This window comes from Leptonotus elevatus, chromosome 15 (genome assembly GCF_054856555.1).
Source record: "Leptonotus elevatus isolate MCC_2025b chromosome 15, RoL_Lele_1.0, whole genome shotgun sequence".
Lineage (NCBI taxonomy): Eukaryota > Metazoa > Chordata > Actinopteri > Syngnathiformes > Syngnathidae > Leptonotus > Leptonotus elevatus.
Genome location: NC_141253.1, coordinates 15,794,972 through 15,815,930, shown reverse-complemented (window position 1 = coordinate 15,815,930; position 20,959 = coordinate 15,794,972). Strand labels below are relative to the sequence as shown.

At 40.2% G+C, this 20,959-nt stretch overlaps 1 protein-coding gene across 1 annotated transcript; it reads right to left on the bottom strand.

The window, feature by feature from the left end:
- Window positions 1-103: 103 nt before the first annotated feature.
- On the bottom strand, window positions 104-17,856 carry LOC147162143 (MAM domain-containing protein 2-like). The gene is made up of 15 exons (XM_086097731.1): window positions 17,649-17,856; window positions 17,414-17,524; window positions 16,285-16,550; window positions 14,300-14,384; window positions 13,777-13,917; window positions 11,071-11,351; window positions 8,879-8,972; window positions 8,053-8,199; window positions 6,717-6,836; window positions 6,500-6,639; window positions 3,401-3,497; window positions 3,074-3,229; window positions 1,612-1,865; window positions 1,258-1,342; window positions 104-394 (listed from the first exon to the last, which is right to left on the bottom strand). The coding sequence occupies exons 1-15, from the start codon at window positions 17,686-17,688 to the stop codon at window positions 348-350; spliced, it is 2,064 nt and encodes a 687-aa protein (XP_085953857.1). The 5' UTR covers window positions 17,689-17,856; the 3' UTR covers window positions 104-347.
- Window positions 17,857-20,959: the final 3,103 nt, after the last annotated feature.

The window sequence follows — 20,959 nt, the reverse complement described above, 5'->3', positions numbered from 1 at the left end:
CTGATTAGTCATCCTAGTCATTGTTTGTTCCTATTGACTTTCAATAGTCTTTGGCACAAAGTAAAGCATTTTGGTCATAAATACAAAAAAAGAAACTTCAAAATCACATCCCCTTAGCTTTATTTGAGCAATGAGCATTAATCTAATGCATATAAATGTGAAGAAAAATATACAGCACTCTGTTGATACAGTGCAAGAGTGTAAAGTACAATGACGCTCTGTCAAAAGAGACCTACATGAATGAATGAGTGTTTAAGTGGGCAGTTAAAAAGCCTTTGAGTCCACTGAAATGTGCCAAGAAAAAGAAAAAAAAAAGAATGCATCCTGCCTGATGCTGCCGTTTCCATCTACTCGATCTCGTTGGATGTCGCCACGGGGGTTTTGCTCTCTGTTGCTGCAAAGGGGACAACGACCATCAGGATGATGCACCAGATGTTCATTCCTGTAGTCTTCTCAGTTAAATAACAGTCTTACAGCATATTTAGAATGGTCAGCCAAAAAACACATCCATAGAAAATATGTTTTTGTTGCTGCACACAGACCATTGTGTCCCTCAAGCTGAGTCTGGACTCATCAGACCACATGCTCTTTTTCCCTTTGCTCCAGAGTCCAGTTTTTATACTCATTCACTATTTGTTTGCACCCTCAAGGTTAACAAGTCATCTCCATTCCTGCAAGGCCTTTTCCAAATACATGCTTCCTTCTTAACCTATTCAAAGTTATTGTTGCATTAGATAGTAATTACCTAACTTTTAGTACTTTCAACTCATCTCTAAGTTTCTGTCTTTTTTTTTACTAATTCAATATAAGGTCGCAATGTAGAATAGCCTACAGACCAACAAAATTCACTTAACAGAACACGTCCAAAAGGAACGGGCAGGAGGGGAAAACAGCCCCAGACTATGCCGACTATGGATTTGGGGGCGGGGACCCTTTTAGCAAACCGCCATGCTCAAGACCACACTATCCGAGAAGAACAGTTATAAAGCATTCTATCTTTAATTTGAATTTTTTTTAACAGACAAAAACAAAGTACCTGCAACGTCTTAATTTTTTGCAACTTAAGTCTTGGCGGGAAATTTGAAAAAGATTAAAGAAGAACTTGTCTGTATTTAAGAAACATGAGCGACTCAAACACTTAATGCCACTAAATAGATAAGCACAGGAAGTTCCATAGTCTAGTGATCGCTGCAATAATTATCCAATGGAAGACTCAACTTACTGCTTTTTCCAAACTTAAAGGAGGACAATGTTTACCTGGACAAGGCCCACCCTCCAAGTTGATGTCATCAATGGCGATGTCACTCCTGACGGATGAGCCTCTGATTGCTTCAAACATTATCTGGGACAGAACAGAAAAAGGTAAGCAACACGTCTGTGAAGCACCTCAGTCATCCAGATAAACATGGAGATTCCACACTTCAAAATTTTGAACTGAAAAAGCCTTTTCAATTAAAGGTCAAAGGTCTTTCAACAAACTTCAGAATGACGTTTAAAAAAAAGTCTAAAAATAAAAGGTATGCTATATGTTATTTTTATTTAGACATATGTATGAATTTTATGAAAACAACTTGTAACATGAAACAGAGCTGTACGCGTTTGCCGCCTTGCCTGATGTTGGCTGTCGCTGTGGTATTCCACCGTGGCACTCAGCCAGGCGATGCTCTGCTCGCCACTTCGTTGCCACAACAAAATGTCTCCCCCGTCTTTTTGGAGGTGAACACTGAGCTGGCCCATACTCGAGCCGTACATGTGGTAGTAGAAGCGCAGACACTGAGGTCCCCTCGAGCGCCTGAGAGAGCGGGACAGCAGGCGAACAGTCTGGCCGGGCAGCATGGGAGATGCTTCCATGTACAGGTAGTATCCTGTCAAGAAAAAAGGACATTAGTCATACTGGATGTTCTATATCGGGTTAGCAACCTTTCCTGGCAAAAGAGCCACTTTAGGCCAAATAAATAAATACAAATCTGCTTGGAGCCACAAAAAGTTTAAACATTGTGTTAGTATTAGCCCAAGAGCTAATTAGAAGTGCACCATAACTGTGAAATGTGCAGCATCCAACACGTAGAGATTCACTTTCTTCTACCTTTCGTCTTCCATTTTTGGATTTTTTTGGTGCAATTTTTTATACTTGATTTTTCATATTAATTTTAGACTTTACTGCCTTTTTGTCATTTCTGACATTTTTGGCAATTTTTGGGACATATTATGGTAATTTGCTCTTTCCTTTTTTGGACATTTTATGGCTAATTCTTGACATTCTTTTCCCCACCTTTTTTTTGCTATCAATTTTTTGACATTTTTGTCAATTTTGTGGAAATTTTATAGTTATTTTCCGGATTTATTTTCCCGTTTTTGGAAATGTTATAGTTAGGTTTTGAATGTTTTCTTTTCTGCCTTTTTTAATCAATTATCTGACATTTTGGGCAATTTCATGGACATTTTGTGGTAATTTTCTGCTTCTCCGCTTACTTTTTGGACATTTTATGGTCACGTTTTGGACATTTTTAGGTCATTTTTAAAATGTTTTTATCCACCTTTTGTTTCGCTTTTTCTGACAACTTAACTTACTTTAATCATTAATTCATATAAAGGATATTTTATCTAAAAAAAAATACAGAAAATAACAGACCCCTGTTCTATATGAACAGATTTGCGTCAATGCTGAGACGAGCATTCATGCAAATTCCATTGTACATGAAAACTGAGAATCAAGCATTCATATTCTCTCACTTGTTTTCTCAAAGTCTGTGCTCATGCTAAGCTCCAGACCGTAAAAAAAACCCTTTGATTCTTCACAAAATCCAAATACTTATGTTACGTCATCTTCCTAAATTATTTTCCAAAGGTCTTAGAGCCATGAGCAACACAATAAATAAACTGTGAGCTGACTAACCCGTATATTTGGCGGATATTAATCTGCTCGAAAACGTACGTACCTCCATGACTCATGAGCTTCCTACAGCAACGAACCACTACAGCCATTGATATCAACAACACAAAAATTAACTTATACATAAAATGTGTTTTTGGGGGGCAGAGACGGTGAGCAGATGAGTAGGCAGACTCTCACCCAGTCCACTAGTGTGATCGCCTCTGGGTCCAGTGTACGAGGTTGGGGTAGGTCCTCTCCTCCATTCCCAGTCAGCAGCGTCACTCTGCTTGTCCTGAGTGTAACCACAAAGGCCCGCTGCAAAGTCACAGCATCCTGGAAGGGATGAGGACATTCCTGTAGCAAGAAAACATAACAAAAATAAATAAATAAATTGCCTGGTTGGCTTGTTTTTCTGTATTGCTGCTTCCCGTCAAAAGCCTCGGTTCAAGAAAGTTTTGAAATACTGAAAATAAAAATATATTCCCAACTTGGTTTGTTTAAAGAAATCTCTGGAATAAATTTTACCTGTCGCCAACTCACAGTCTCCCAGACTCATGGTGATGTCATCAAGAGCCACAGAGCCGCAGTCCCACAGACTCCTGCAGATGCTGACAAAAACAACCTGAACAGCAAAGACAAATTTTGAGCCTCCTCGCTTGCATCACAGCCCTTTCTTTTTGCAAGACTTTTAGACCCCCATGACGGAGGAGAGACATTGATCATTTATCAAACCCTCTTTTCTTCATCTGGATAAAGATTATTTTTTTAATGCTGAACAAAGAGTAATGGAATGTGTCCTCTAACAACAGCTGCTTGACATAAAAAAGAGTCACATGATCCTTTTCAAAGCTCTAATAGTCACAAATGCTATTCATCAGAGCAAGAGCCCAAATGGATGAGCGGCACATTACAATTTGTTTAAAAAATCCAATTCCCATTATACATAGTGTTAATTGTGCACTGTTTCCTTCTTCCGAGATGCTGGATGGTGAACCAGAATTTCTTCAGAGCCATCCAGAAGTCTTAATTAATTTGCTCCCCAAAATGTATAAAAACGTTCTATTTTAAATATTTCCATGGTCCCCAAAACTTATTTATACGTTTCTATGGTTTTTTTTAATGCTAGAGCATACAGAAGGCTTTGATGCAGCCTCTGAACTGAAGAGAAAGCTTAAAGCAATGGTAGTTATGAGAAAAAACGGCCAGCAGGTGGCAGCAGAGCATAAGAGATCAACCAGGGCCATGTTGCAAAAAGCCCCCCCCCCCCCAGTGTTTTAAACAGATTTGAGAATAATGATGAAACTTAGCTTTGCTGCAAAACGGAAACTGATAGAAATATATATATTTTTTCCTGATGAAAGAAGGGACTCTAATCTTTCTTTTAATAGGTTCCATGTTTTTATAGGAATAGAACTGAATATTCTGTGGGCCTTGCAAAATCAGTCAAAATCCAGTAAAACAGCGAAGGGGGTTGCTTCAGTGAAAATGGCTGGGAGTGAATGAGTTAATGGCCGCTCCAAACTCCTCTTACGCCTGAGTTTTTGCCAAAGCTGTGTTCTGCTTGGCCAGCCGGTACCCATCAGCTGCCTCTGGAGTCTCACAGCCCAAAAAGGCCCAATACACTCTAAAAACAGATGGGTCAAAAGTAATCCAATTATGGATAAAAAATAGACCGATCCACACTATGGGCCAATTTGACCCAACTTTTTAGGTTGTTGTATACAAAATGACCAGATTTTTTGACCCAAGTAAAAGATATGACCAATATGTATGAGTTGTTTTACACTAAAAGACCCATTTCTTGACTCAATGTTGGGTCAAATAGACTCAAGTAGAGGATCGGTAAATTTTTTGGTTATTTTTTACCCAACTGTTTTTAGTGTAGGACTCCTCCTTCAGCTTGATGGCATCCCTCACTGCCAGAGTCTATCAACAGGTTCGAGGATTACTACCCCGACAGACACAACCACCTTACGGCCACAGAACTGTTTGGTGGACACACTTGTTTGAATATGGTGTTGGGGACAATCTGTAATGAGCACAGAAGTCCAAGTCCAATAAGAGAACACAGATCGGGTTCTGATCAGGGGGGGCATTCCTCCCATTCACACCCTTCCAGGTCTCACTGGCATTGGCCACAAGAGCATTGAAGTCCCCCATTCGAGCGAGGGAATCTCGAGCGGAAGCACTTCTTCAAGGACTACAAAAATGGTGGGTACTCTGAAGTGCTGTTTGGTGCAAACTGCAAAGGCACAAACTACAGTCAGGAAACCTCAACCCACCTGAAGGCAGAAGGAGGCAACCCTTTAGTACACAGGGGTGAACCTCAAGGTACAAGTTCCGATCCCGGGGGCAATAAGTATGCCTATCGTTCGGCACCTCTCACCATGGGCAACTCCAGAGTGTAAGAAAGTCTCGAGAGGACTATCATAGCCCGAGCTATGTGTGGAGGTGAGCCCGACTTGATCTAGTTGGAGTTTCTCAACGTTCTCACCAGGTTGAGCTCCTTCCCTTCCCAAGAGGGGGGATATTCCACATCCCTAGAGCCAGCTTCTGTAACCAGGGATCGGACCACCAGGGCCGCCACCCAGCTCACTTTGCATCCTGTCATGATGGGGGTTGAGGACCCAAATGCAGGGAGGCAGGTACCAGCCCCACTGCCATGTTTGACTTTTGTTTGGGACGTCTGGGATCCGTCCCTTGAGGGACGGGTACTGTTGTGATTTGTGTCTGTCATGCTTGGGTTTGTTGTTTTGGCTTTGTGTCCTGTCTTGCTGGTTGGGTTGTTTGCACCTGTACTCGTCGTCCTGTTCCCTTGTCGTCCAATCATCTCCCCCAGCCACTTGTGTCTTGTCCAGGTGTCTCTCGTTGTCTCGTCAATTGGCTTGTATTTAGTTTCCAGGTCTCGTTCAGTCTGGGTTGGATCATTGTTGCTGTCACCACTCTGGTGTTTTGTTGTTACTTTGATTTTTGGTCTTTTCATAACTTTGTTCGTTTTGTTTATTTAGAGTTTTACGCAGTTCCCCTGTTAGTGTTTTTTGTTAAATAAATTGTTTTCAGTATTACATGCATCCCTGCCGTGGTTCTCCTGCCTCCCTGCATTTGGGTCCTCCACCCCCATCGTGACACATCCGACCCACTTGGTCCTACTTTAGACCTACTTTGCCTCTTTGGGCTGTTCCATAGGCGCAGACCCGGCCACCAGGTGTTCATCAATGAGTTCCACCCTGGGACTGGCTCCAGAAAAGGGCCGCGGTAACCTGCGCCCGAGCGAGGGAAAATGGCATCCATATGTATTGTTCATCACAGGAGGTCTTTGAGCCATGTTTTGTCTGGTCCCTCACTTTGCACGGGTTTGCCATGGGTGACCCTACAAGGGGCATAAAGCCCCAGACAATTTAGCCCCTCGGATTATTGGGACACATAAACCCCTCCACCACGATTAGGCTCAGGGATAGCAATCTCAGATTTTCACCTATTGTGAGTGGTTCTGAAACGTGATAAACGGGGATTCGTTGTTCTTCACTTTAAATGACTGTACAGATTTTCTTCAGTTCTTTCAGGATGACACACATTTATTTCCGTACTACCTCATAAAACAACATTTCCACTCTCCCTCCTGACCTTGGCGGGCTGTGATGTCTGGAAGGTCACGTCTGCTGCTATCCAGATCCCTTTGGACTTCTCCCCCTGAGTCCAGATCTTCTCCTGGCTGCTGCCCTGTTGCAGATACACGGCAAGGGCTTGGTCCGTCTGGTTGAATCCTGCAGTTTTTCTCGGGTGAGTCACTTGAATATATGCATTAATAGAGTTGCCAAAAAGTCAACTAAATGTCACTGACCTCTCAAAGAGAAGTAAAATCGTAGGCAGTACTTCATGTTTGCAGCCAGTGTGGGGCTGACTAAGCGACTCATGTAGCTGGACTGTGTGCTCAGCTGGGAGTGAGCCAACAAGAAAGTCCCTGAAGAAAAGCAGACAACATTTTGCTGTTTTGTAAGAACATACTGTATTTGCAATTCGGTTTTAAAGTGTGATCACCTAATTCCCAAAAAGGGGACATTATCATGTGTAATTACATTCTTGTTGTCAGTGAACGCATTTCAACCAAATAGCATTCATACAGCCGGAATGTAGGAAATATGTCAATTGGATCTTCTAAGGTCACAGTGTTCCAGTTGAAAGGGTAATAATAAGGGTGTTATTTAGATTTTCCACTTGGAAAACGAGTAGATATGATGACAGCAAACACAAGCCTAGTTTTACACTCTTTCTTTTGTTGCTAAATGGAAAATATAAATATCTTCACAACAATTTGCAGAGGTGGGCGCGTCAATACATTTTGAGCATCCATCATTTGTCATTCGTCAATAGTCGGGACACACTTCTTCCGTCATTGTCAATATTTCAAGCCGAACCGTCAATCCGTCACTCAACAATTGCACAGAAAAATTGAGTGTCAGTCAATGTTTCTGTAATTCAAAGTGGACACCCGTCAATCTTCCGTCATTCTTTGGATTGACGATTACATTGATGGACAAAAACCCACTTCCATCAATGCTAAATTTGTCAATTTTTAGAAGTTTGCCGTCAATCGTCAACAAAATGGCCGTCCGTCATTGACGGATTGACAGACCTTCCGTTAATATTGACGGAATGCTAACCTCTGGTAATTTGCATGCAGAACATGTGATAAATGCTAAATCTAGTTTAGCCAACAAACAGGCAGACAGATAGACAGACAGACAAACATACAGGAAAAGAGACAACTCTGCTTTGTCTCCTTGTCTCATTATTTACCGCATATCCAAAATTGGTGACCCCGACGGGATCACATCAGGACGCGAGTGGTAATAACGGACCTGCCGTACCTGGAGGTAGCCAGGCAGGTATTTTCAATTCATGCCAGACCGCACACAGTCTTGACTGAATTTTGTCAGCACAACCCAAGGAGACAACTCGCCTTCATCTCCTCATCTCATTATTTGCAGCATCTTTTATATTTGTGGCCTAAAAGTGTTTTTAATACAAATATTAACTGTCATTTTTATTGACTTCTGCATATTAGTATACTGTAGTTTAATAACTAGGATGCATACTTCTTAATAGAGACATTGAAGTCGAAAGGCAGCTTTTGAGTTCTGCTGCAACAGCTTGATGCAAGAATGTACGTATCCTACCTGCTCCGGATGTGTGGTCGCCGTTCCTAAAGATATTGGGTTTGACAGACACTCTCCTCCACAATGATCCTTTTCCCTGGTCCTGAGTGTACTGGCACAAATCTGACTCAAAGTTACAGTTGGCAATGGAGGCGTCAAAAGTTGGCTCTGTGAGAAAAGATAGAATGGCAATGACTTATTGCAGTCAGCAACATGGTATCTTTATGCAACTGTCCCGTCTACAACCTATTGACGACGGAGCGTTACTTTTAGTGAGCCATGATGTTGTATGGTTAAAATGTTAATATTTAAAAGTAATATGACTAGGAAGACTTAATTGTTTCACACAAACATGAGAAAAATATTTAAATAAAAGAGATTAACATACAACTTTTGATCAAAATCTGGCTATCCTTAGTCATTAAAGGGATACTTGACTGATTGAGCCAGTTTCAGCAGTAAAAAGTTCATATTTTGTCCAGAATGAATTTGATAACGTCATTATTTTTCATGTAGAATTAATAACTTTTAAAAACTATTTTTTGCACTTGTTGTAGACTGAAGATTACATCACCTATGCTGAGGAAGTAGGTAATGACCAATCATCGCCCAGTTTGCTGACCAAACCCAGAAAACAGGTGAGCCATGATTGGTCGTTACCTACTTCCTCAGCACAGGTGAGGTCATCTTCAGTCGACAGCAAGTGTAAAAATTAGTTTTTAAACATATTAATTGTATGCAAAAAAATAATGTAGTTATCAAATTCATCCTGGACAAAATACAAACTTTTTATTGCATGAACTGGCCCAATGAGTCAAGTTTCCCTTTAAAATGCACTGTGGCTTACCTGTGTCTGAGCTGCAGAACTCAGGCGAAAATGAAATATCATCAACCGAAACATGGCCGCCTCTTGGGCTATTGAAGGCCACTTCGAAAACCACCTGACAAGTATGACACACACACACAAATGCGCACACTTTGACACAGTGAAGAAGCTTTTTCTTGGTATTTACAGGTCTATTTTGTGTCTTTCAAACATAACATTACGTCATTCCATTCATTAATGATGTATATGGAGGATCACTTCTGCCAAAATATAAATGAATGAATAAATAAATAATTTAAAAAAACTGATATAAAAAAATCTATTAAAAAAAATTAATACAAAAATAATATAAATAGAAAAAAACACAAACAATATAAATATACAAAAATAGATAAATAAAAGTAAAAATAAATACACAAAATAAAATATTCAAAAAGTAATTATAAATATAAAAATAAATGTGGAAATAAATACAAAATAAACAGAATTAATTATCAATCAATCAATAAAAACAAATTAAGTGTTTCTTTGGTTGAACTATTCGCAAACTTTCTTTCGACGGTTGAGTGTTCTCTTTTTTAATTTTTACTTTTTACTTTTTTATTTTTTATTTTGGGCGTCAATTATACACAGGTTTTTGCTATAACAGGGCATTATCCCAGGACAAAAAAAAACCTAATAAAAAAAATTGTGTTCCACTCCTTCACCACTAGATAGAATACAGGTCACATTCACGGTTTAGGGGTAGAGTTCGCCAGTCCGCGAGCTGGCGGACTCAGTAACAGGGGTTAATTTTCACAAAGAACGCTGGGGTGACGACCGGGGCCTTCCCCCGCTGGGCCTGGGGTTCGGGGGTGTCGGCCGCCCTCCGGTGCCCCCATCTCCCCCTTCTGCCCCCGGTGTTCCGTCCTTCCACACGGCGGGGGGTGGGGTGGGCGCGGCTGCCCTCTCCGCTCCGCTGTCCGGCCCCTCTTCGGCGCCGGTGCTTGGGTGCGGGTGGTCCCCGGGGGCTGGGGGTCGGGGGTTGGGGGGCTGCCGGTTGGTTGGGGTGGGGTCGGGGGGGGGGGCGGCTTTGTTGGGGGGGGGGGGCGGTGGTGGGGGTTGCGGGGTGGGGGGGTGCTGGGGGTGGGGGGTGTCTGGGGGATTGGGGGCATGGGGGCGGCTGGGGCTGGGTTGGGGTGGGTGGCGGGGGTGGATGGGGGGGGGGGTTGTGGGGGGGGCGGGGGTTGGGGGCCGGTGGGGTGCCTGGTGGGCCTGCAGTGCCCCGTCCTGCTGCGTTGGGCCGGGGGCGCGGGCCGTGTTGGGGCGGGGGGCGCTCCTGCTCCTGGGTTTGCTCTCCGGCCGGTGGCCCTGGTGGGGCCCGGGGGTCGTCCTTTGGCGCTGCCGCGGCCTGGGGGGCCCTGAGGTGTTGCGCTTGCTCTGTTCCGGCGGGGGTCGACGGCTCCCCTCTTTGGTGGAGATTTTCATGCATGCCAGATCCACCACACCAGCATCTACCGAAACTCAGACACAATCTGTTTCCTCCTCAGGTTATTGAATCGGTGGAGGCTGGTGTCTCGGATCTCACGCGGCTTCGTCTGTCCTTCCTTCCTTTTCTCGGTCTCTCCGTTGGTCTCTTGAGGCCTCCCTGATTTTATGTTTTTTGGATTTGTTGGGGTCTGGATGTTTCTTGGGCTGGGGAGGAGTTCTGGTGGGGGGTGTCTGGTCGGTGCTAGATTTCACCTTCCTTGGTTTTCTTCGGTCCCCTCGGGTCTCCTGGTGTTCGATTTAGGTGAACGGTATGAGATTTTTTTTCTAATAGGTTTTCTGGTGAGCTAACAAATACACACACGCACGCACGCACGCACGCATGCACATACACATACTCACCCACACACACAAAAAAAAAAAAAAAATGTATGTATGTATATATGTATATATGTATGTATATATGTGTATGTATATATATATATATATATTTAAAAAAAAAAAAAAAAAAAAAAAGAGCAATGATGATGACATTTCCGAATGAACAATACTGAGCTCTAAAAAGAAAAAAAAAGAAAAAAAAAAGAAAAAAAAAAAAAAAAAAAAAAAGAATACAGGGCTGAGTGGCCTCACTAATATTAAAAGTGAGTGAGTGGATTTTTGTGGAAAAAATACACAAAAGGAGTTTTTGCACTTTTTTTTTCTGTTTGTTGTTCAGAAATGTACATTCCTTTGTTCATTCTGACCTGCACAGAATACGGAGCTTTCACGTCCACCTGCGCAGGTGTCCACTCTCCGTACGTCGTCCCACTCCAGTCACTCGAGGTCTCTGGCTCGGCCCTCCACAGCTCCTGGTACTGACCCAGTGGATCGCGAGTATAAACAGAGAAGAGGTTCCCTCCCTCGTCGCTGCGCTGATAGTGAAACGTCAGGCAGCCAGACATTGGCACCATGGTCATGGGAGACACCAGTTTGGCCACTTCTTTGAACGTTTTGGAGTAGATGGAGTCCACATACATAAAGTGACCTAAGATAAGAACCATGTTTCATGTTATTAGTAAATGTGTGGCAAGTGCTAAACTTGAAATACAAATTACATACAGTAGATTTGAACTAAAACCTTTTTTTAATTAGGCAAATGATTTTGCGTCATGGAGCTCTAAGATGTTTTATCCTCTACTTTGTTTGAGCCACATTGGAATGTATATGGTGACATTCATTATTAACAACAGAAAAGGCCTCAAGTGAATTTAGTGCATGCAGACTAGAGCACCATGTGGAATACAATCATAATGGTGAAAAGCATACTGGTGAGCTTTGAAACATTATGGATTGGCCTTATTTTATTTTATTTTTTACATTTTGATAATTACCATTACCATGCTTTGTTTTCTTTACCAATTAGAGAAAACTAGTAAAAAAATTCCGGTTGATCTGAACCGGACATCTTTAGATGACAAACTTAGTTTCATATATTCAGAGCTGACAGATGTTTGGTTGGCCAAAAACTAGCAAATCAAATCATGTGAGTCATGTTTGAAAACACTTTGAATAGGCTGCCAGGCCTATGGAAACTCAATTCGCTGTGTAGAGTTTGAGCTAAATGACCCTGAAAGGAAACGTAGAATGTAATTTCTTAGACAATTCCAACAAATGTAGTTCATTAAATCCACAGCGTGTGGTAAAACAACAGTTTCTCAATAATTTTGATGTTGCACTTGCGGATGGATGGAATATTGGTGGGCCAGCCTGGGCACCTCATGTTGTGGTTATTGCTATTGTATTACATCTATTATTGTGCTTGCAGGGCAGTGCCTAAACATATCCAGTCGATAGAAATGCTGCTGAGCTACATTACACATTACATATTGCAGTTCTATAATGAATCAGTCACTAAGGATTTTGTTGTTGTTGTGTGTGTGATTTTCAACATTGCCATTAGAAGAAAAAAAATGGAAAGCACTCCAGACAGTAAGCGAGAGCACAGTTTTCCTAGTAGGTCGCCAACATTGCTCGTTGGTGCTCCATCAAGTTTTCCATATAAAGAAAGTTGGTCTCACTGAAGAATGAAAAACTGGGACCACTGACCAAACCATAGAAGTTAGTCCCACTAGTATGACAGTCACAAAGTCTTGATATAAAGAGAAAATCCTTAAAATGCTAAAACGCTCTCATTGTCAAAATACTTCTGGAACAAACTGAAGGAAGGATGTATTTAAAAAGAACGACAACAAAACGGCACATTTTTATATGTTTAAAGTAGGGGTGTCAGGCGTTTAACATTTTTTTATCATAATTAATCACATCACTTCAATAGTTAACTCACGATTTATCGCAAATTTTATCTGTTCTAAATGTACAATAAAATGTACAATAAAAAATATATATTTTAGTTTTCATACTCTTGTTAACATAAAAGTGGGAAAAATGTGAAACTAATAGAAATATGGCTGCATTTTTTAGTCATTGATACAGTAATTTCCTATTAATTTGTAAAATTTTGTTGAAATTAAAGGGTTGTACTGTACTGTAAAAAAACGAGTGTGCTATTGATTTGTGTTGAGGTCATTTTTCCGCCACTAGATGGCATTATTGCCTTTTTAAGATGTTGGTGACAGCTCAGTGCATTTTTCTTTTCATATTAAGAGCTATCTAATCTTTAACATAAGGTAACTTGTGAAATTCTGCACATTTTTAAAATTGTAAAATACAACTTGACCTCAGTCTCCACAAAGATATTCACTATTATTATATTTATTATTGCAAAAATTTGGACGAGGATGTCTGCTGTGTTGCAACTGGAATTCCCTCAGTACAGGCTTTCCAAGTAAGGGGCGGTCATTAATCGCACATAAAAAAAAAAGAATTGTGGCGTTAAAGGAACTTTAAATGAACTCAAAATTAACACACAAATTTTGACACCCCTAGTTTAACTCATTCACTCCCAGCCAGTTTCACTGAAGCAATCCCCTTCGCTCCCGGCTGTTTTACTGGATTTTGACTGATTTTGCAAGGCCCACAAAATATTCTGTTCTGTTGCTATAATAACATAACCAAAAGAAAGATTAGAGTCTCTTCTTTCATCAGGAAATAAAGTATATTTGTATCTGTTTCCGTTTTACAGCAATTAGCATTGGAATATAGCTAAGTTCCATCATTATCTACAAAACTGTTTAAAACACTTGGGGGGGGGGGGGCCTTTCTTGCAACATAGTCCTGGTTGATCTCTTATACTCTGCAGCCACCTGCTGGCCATTTTCTGTAATACTACCATTGCTTTAAGCGACCTATTCAGGTCAGAAGCTGCATCAAAGCTTTCTGTATGCTCTAGCATAACAAAACACACATTAAAAACATATAAATACGTTTTTGGGACCATGGCAGTATTTAAAATAGAATGTTTTTATAAATTTTGAGGAGCAAATGAGTGAAAGTCATTATTTCTTACTGACCTGTCCTGTTGTTGAGTGTGTGATCATCTGGCAGGTTGTTGTGAAGCAGCTGGCCTCCACCTCCGCCACCCACGAACCAGTTGACATTAGCATTCCACTGATTATTGTACCCGCACAGGTGAGACTCCTCAAAGTCGCAATCTACAAGCACGACAGCGAGAGGAGAGTTAAAAATGGATATTTGTCTGTGTTTGTGATTGTTTGGCTGCATCTGTTAAATCAATCCAAACTCTTCTGTCGACGTTTTTTCCACCGCTGTCCTGATGACTAGACTAGACTTTAAGTTTCATATGTGGTCCACCCAAAAGTGTTTTAAATGAGCGCCAGCTGAGTGCTGATCAGAACCATATGGAGAGAACACACGAAACCTGTCAAACTGATTGGGGCCAAAGTCCGAAAGGAAGTGCGCTGGTCAGGTCATATGTTCAACACATTGATAGGAATTATTTTTATGAAGCCCCGAATACAGTTTGATTGATGGACTGAATTCATGTTGTGCGAGTGAAGCGGTGACATCACCGACCCAGGCAGTATTCGGGGCTAATGTGGATCTCAAAAATGGCCACGCTGCTTCCAGTCGTCTGTCCAGGTATCCCTTCGATCACGATCTAGTAGACAACACATGGCGAGGAACAGTAAATGTGATGTCATCGTATCAGCGGTCACATATCATAAACGCAAAATATTCTTTCAAAAGGTCATGGCATTAGAAGACAGGATTAAAAACAACAACCTTGAAATACCACATGTTCAGATAATTACGATTAATTACATTTGTGGAATATGAATCAAGCAACAACAAAAAAACGTCTTATGTATCTCAGGGGGCGGCCATTTTGCCACTTGCTGTCGAGTGAAAATGACATCACAGTTGTTCAAGAACAACCAATCACAGCTCAGCTTCAGAAAACAGGTGAGCTGTGATTAGTCGTTGCCTGAGCCCTGAGAAACTGTGATGTCATCCTAAATCGACAGCCAGTGGCAAAATGGCTGCCCCTTGAAATGGATAAAAACGGCTGGATTTTGCTTCATAACTCTTATTCCACAAATGTAATATTATTTAGAATGCCATTTTTAAGAGTGCACATATATTATTGTCAAGAAATGTTTAGGGTTGACTGCCTTTTATAACTGTACTGTTAGACAGCGATTCCTGACCAGAAAGACAGGATCAAATTAGGTCAAGAAAATTGTATTTTTCCTTTAAAATACAAAGAAGATTATATGTTCGTGGAATTTAAACACAATGCTATTGCTTAAGATGCTATTGGCCGAAGATTTCAATCACACCGATCTCAAAAGGAGGCAAACAACAGTGATATACAGTATTTTTTTCACACAGGTGAGGGAACCATCCTATCCATTTGCAAATTTTGAATGACACGCATCACAAGTAGTATATTGAAATCATCGAGTGAGTTGAAACACAAAATTAGTTCTTGTACATAATGTTGGTTTGTGCTCAACATTTTTGTGTGAGATTTTTTTTAATGAAAAAGAGCCCTTTGCACAGGGAAAAAAATATCCTAATTTGGGGGAGTGATGTAATTTCTTCGCCACTACTTAGCTAGAGAAATATAAATTGTTTTTAGACCAGTCTCCACATTAAACAAAGCTTTCATGACACTCTGAGAAACTAAATTGTAACATGCTTAAACAGTCCCACTTGTGTCATATTCCTTCCCCTCAAGGTCTGGTCTTAAATATGTCTATGTGCTCAGAGGCCTACATGTATAGTGCAGGTCATGACCTTGTCAGAATCAGAGCCACCTCTGCATTCAACATAAACATATGCTGCACTGTCCACACACAATGTTTAGATTGCTTTTCCACACTCGTTGTATCGAGCTCAATTAGGGCCTGCGTGTGTAATGTCGACCGACTTCTGCTTTCCTTTCGCCACATGAAATGTTTCACCAGCAATGCAGCTGTTTGCCAGTTAATAACTGTGGGACTTGTAAGGTTTGATTGTACTTCATCAGGAATAATTAGGAACAACAGGTTTCCTTTAGAGTATAATATTTAAATATTATATATTTAACAAAAAAATTATTTGAAAACAAAGTGTATGAAAAATAATGGCAAACTAGAATTTTTTGTCGACTTTGTTTTGATTAGATACATTTTGTTACATGTTTTGTAATGTTTTCTCTGTGTTGTTTTTTTCCCTTGCTTTTTAAGTTTTTGTTTCCACCTTATCTCGTCGGCCTTGTGTCAACCAATCAGCTCCCTCATTTCTGTGCCAACAGGGTTGGTGACTATGTGAATGTGAATAGGGCCCCGTCTGCAGTGGAGTCGGGATGAAATGGATGATTGACAAAATGACTGTCCTCACAAAGGTAGCTGACTCAGACTATTGCACTGTACATTTTTTTGTGTGCATCAAATAATTAGCAGTATCAAAATTGGGTTTAAGATACTACATCCGAAGACAAGGTAATAAACAACTTGTCATATCATCTAGTAAATCTAAACTCCAAACATATATGAAATAAAAATGTATTTTACCCTCGCAATCTCTGTGCTGTTGGACAGGTCTATGCTTGCAATGACCCAGCTGTCTGACGGCGTTTGGCTGCTCCACAGTGGCTTGTCAAAGCTCCGTCCCTCTGTGCGCTGCAAGACTTGCAGGCTTCCTGTGCCGCTTATCTGGTAGACCAACCTCAGGCAGCTCCAATCACTCTGCTCCAGAACCGGACTCAACAAGACTCCCGTGGTATCTGCGCGTACATCGTGGCCATCGTTCAAAGCAGCATCCACAGTGATGAAACGGCCTGCGAGAAGAAAAAAAGAAGAAAAATAAAAAATAAAAACAAATAAATAAAGAAATATATATATATGAGATGTTCATTTTTTTAAAACCAATACTAAGTATCGATACCTCCAGATTGATAAAAAAACAAAAAACAAAAAACAAAAAACAATGACAAAGTTTTAAAAAGAGCTTATCCCAATTTCTTCTAATCATCAATTTCTGATCCTGATCAGAACAAGAGAGCGTTCAATACTGGAATCGGCCATCGTCACAGGTACCGATAAATTAAAATAGGGCCGTGTATCGGCCTGATACATACACAAAAAAAAGATACCTTGGTTGTCACACGTCCACTATTGACACATTTTCAGCTGTCACGCACATGAAAAAAGGCATTTTGGTAAATATGATTACATCAAAAATAACTAGCATGCACAATAATCACTTTTTTTTAATGACAGGATCCATCTGCTCAGATTCTCATGTGCAAATACTGAATGAGAATGTTAGCCAAGTCAGCATTAAGTACATTGTTTCCATCGCAGAATAAATGATCTGATAGTCATTCATCAGCCAGCTTTGATCGCTTGAAATAAACAAACCAATGTGATCGTTCACAGCTCTCTTCGCTTGTATGGACTGCAGAGCCGACCCAATGAGAATGCCGAAACGTGCTCTTGCATAGAGTCCAGATGTTCAAGGATGTTGGAGTCAATGGAGACCAGATGTGGTTCCTCTCACCAGCATTAAAAATGTGAGCCATCTCCATTGACAAATGCAACATTCAGCATGCCAAAGGACTCTTCTTTTTAAATTTTTATGTGTAAACTTCTAAAAATGACAAATAAGAGCGCAGTGGATACGTATAACAAGACCAATTACCATCTTTGTGCAGAGTCCAGCTATTAAAGTCTGCATCTGACATGTAACCGCAGGTGTTGGCCTCAAAGTTGCAGGATCCCGGCAACAACTGCTTGTGGGCTTGGATGGCGGCTTGAGGGGAGAGGGGAGGAAAATGAGAAAACAGACTGAACGGCAAGTATGAATCACAGAAATCGGCATTAAACAAACATATCCTCATGCACCAGCACTGCCACCAACATTGAAAAGTACTCACCAACTAGTGCCAAAAGGCAGAACGGAAGCATTGCAATCATCTGTAATTTGAATCTCTGATAAGATAAGAAAAACAGAAAAGAACAATCAAGCTTTCCCTTCAGCTTTGCAGACTGTCGTCTGAGTGTCTCTCCAGCTCACAGACTGGCAGCACACCGCTGACTGTCCCGAATGTGGAAGCGGCTGTGTGGACAGCAGAGCCGAGTGAAGAGGAGGGGGCAGAGAGGGTATGAGGAGGAGAGTGAATGGGTGGAAACAAATGATGTAGGATGGAGAAAGAAAAGAAAAAGGAAGATGCATTGATACGAGGCAAGCTTTCAGCCTATACAGGACTTCCAAAGTTGCTTCTTAGAAATATAAAAAAAAACAGCTGAAGTGTGGACAAAGGTGCTTTTGAAGCAAATTTCATCACCGTCATTCTAAATAGAGCTAAGTTCGGTACTATGTACAAAACAGTTAGATAACTTGTGCAGCTTCAATTGCATTTTGAAAAAAATAAATAATTTTAATCACTATCGCTGGTTCTGAACTTTTGTTGCCCCTCAAGGAAAAATCTGTTCCACAGCTGGCAGTTTATCCATCCTCCCATTTTGTATAGCGGGCGAGCTAATTCTGGAATGGTTGCCTGTCAATAGCAAGGCAGACAGCATGCCATGCAACCAAAACTTGTTTTCTTGCCATTCCAGATGGCCTCTAATTAACAGTGTTTAGTTTAAAAGTGAGTCTCTAGCTTCAGTGGAAATTAAAAGGCCATGGAATTGACTTTGGATTTCGGTAATAAATAGGCAAAATCCTTCCAATTTGATGATGCTTAGAGTTGGCTTAGGCTTGACCTAAATCATCTCTTATGCTGCCATAGGCCGAGACTAAGGGGGATTTACCCAAGATGCAGAAAGCTTCTCTCATCTTCATCAGTTTATATCCTATTTATATGAAGGGTCAGTTGGTCTTTCTCCTTCCGACGTAGACAGCCCTGCCTTCAGAGATACTTGCAAACACAACGCTACATTTATTGCATTTCACTATATTGAGATTTAACCACAATATTTTTGGAGGCAGCTGTGCTAACACCGACATGGTCCGTGTCCTTAGTCTGCTTGTCTTCAGCAAACTGTTTGCAGGCTTTTTTGTGAATCGCCTTGAGAAGAGACTTCCTTCTGGGACGACAGCCATGCAGGCCAAATTAAAGCAGTGTGCAGCATTGACAGGCCGACAACCACCCCTTCAACCTCTGCAGCAATGCTGGCAGCACTCATATGTCTATTTTCCAAAGACAACCTCTGGATGTGCACTCACCTTATTTGGACGACCATGGCGAGGCCTGTTCCGAGTGGAACCTGTCCTGCTAAGACACTAGAACTAGATGGTCTTGGCCACTGTGCTGCAGCTCAGTTTCAGGGTGTTGGCAATCTTCATATAGCAGGCCAGGGGTCTGCAACCTGTGGCTCTGGAGCCACATGTGGCTCTCGAGTCCCTCTTCTGTGACTCCCTGTGGATCTCTAAAAAATTAGTAGAAATTAATATTTTTTTTACAAATTTATTTTTATGTTTAGATAAAATATTCCTTAAATTAATTGATGATTTAGATAAAAAAAAAAGATTAATTAACATTTAAAAGTTGTCAGAGCCCAAATATTTAAGAAAAAGAGCGATGAAAGATAGATGAAAATTTTTTGTTTAAATTACCTAACAATATCCAAAAAGTGACAATAAAACATCCAGAGGAAGATGAAAAGCCGAATTTCCCCACCAAAGTCTCAAAATTCATATATATCTTTTAAATGGCAGAAAAGAAAATGTTTAAAAAAAAAAGGAAAAATAAGTACAGGTAATACTCAAATGTCCAAAAAGAAAAGAAGAAATGCAGAAAATTACCATAAAATTGTCAAAAAAATGTCAGAAAATGTATTTTACAAAAAGTAGATAACGTTCAAAGTAACTATAAAATGTCTAAAAACAAAAGAAGAAACCTCAAAATTTACCATAAATTGTCCACAAAATAGTCAGAAAAAAATATATATTAAAAAAAGCAGAAAATAAGATGTTCAAAATGTAACTATGATGATTTGATGTCCAAAAACAAAAGAAAAAATTCTGAAAACTACAAACAAAAACATGTCCACAAAATTGCCACAAAAAAATTAAAATAAAACATGATAGCAAAAAAGGCAGGGGAAAAAAATTATTACCAAAAAAAAAGCCATAAAGTGTCCAGGCAGAAAATTACCGTAGTATAGCCATACAATTTTCAAAAATGTGAGACATTTTAGAAAGGTCAGAAAAGTAAAAAAATAAAATAAAAATTTATGAAAAACAATTTGTGAAAAAATTACAACAAAATCAACTAAAACAAAAACAAACAAAAACCACAAGACAAAAGGTAGAAGAAAATAAATGTCTATGCTGCTGTCACATTTTTGTGTTATGGTGTAGCTCTAATTAACTCTTGGGCTAACACACAATTTCCTGCATCACAATCTCTAAATGTTTTGCGGCTCCAGACGGATTTTTGGTTATTAATTTGACCTAAAGTGGCTGTTTTGACAGGAAAGGTTGCTGACTCCTGGCCTAGGCCAGCAATCATTAAGTTTTCTTTTTTATCCAAAGAGTTCTGTGCTCAATTTGGACATTTTCATTTTGGGGTATACTCACTATTACTGATCTTTAACGACTGTATTTTAAATTATTTTGAGCGAACAATAAATCGACACTCTGCTCTATAAGCTGTACACGGACTACTTTTCATTGTGTCAATGCCATTTCTTCAGTGTTATATAATTAAAAATCTGCAGAAAGACCCTTTCATAAGAAAAAGTGAACTGTTTCAGAAAACAAAGCACAAATAATTAAAAAAACAACAACAACAAAGCTCATGGGCAGGCATAATTTTTTCCTTGGAAAAAAACATGACACAACTTGGCATCAGTTGCTATCATTGAACATGTTCTGTACTTTTTATTAGGTCTTATTTCTCCGGTAGTTCTTGGTTAACTCCCAACCTCACTTAATTATCATTATTCAAATTTAAATTCAATTTTCCAATGGATGTAGAGATGACTCACCCACCAATTGTGTCCAAAAGGTCCAGCAGTTCCCTTTTTGAGAGTGTGACTCATTCCTTGCTGATTTATAAAGGCAAATGACTCACACACATGCTTTCAAGTGAAGTTTAAGTGCTTCAAAAGAGTGAAAATATATACAGTGTTTGTTTTTCTTATAAATTAAAAGGATTCAACTGTTAAAAAGCATCCATAATATTGTTAATTTACTATTTGCCTTTACAGCGCAATGCCAAGAAAGAAGCCAGTCAAG

Coding starts and splice junctions, on each gene's coding strand:
- LOC147162143 (XM_086097731.1), bottom strand. CDS start 17,688: ATGATTGCAATGCTTCCGTTCTGCCTTTTGGCACTAGTTG. Junction 8,200..8,878: donor GTTCTGCAGCTCAGACACAG/GTAAGCCACAGT, acceptor CTTTTCTCACAG/AGCCAACTTTTGACGCCTCC. Junction 3,230..3,400: donor AGACTGTGAGTTGGCGACAG/GTAAAATTTATT, acceptor TTCTTGCTACAG/GAATGTCCTCATCCCTTCCA.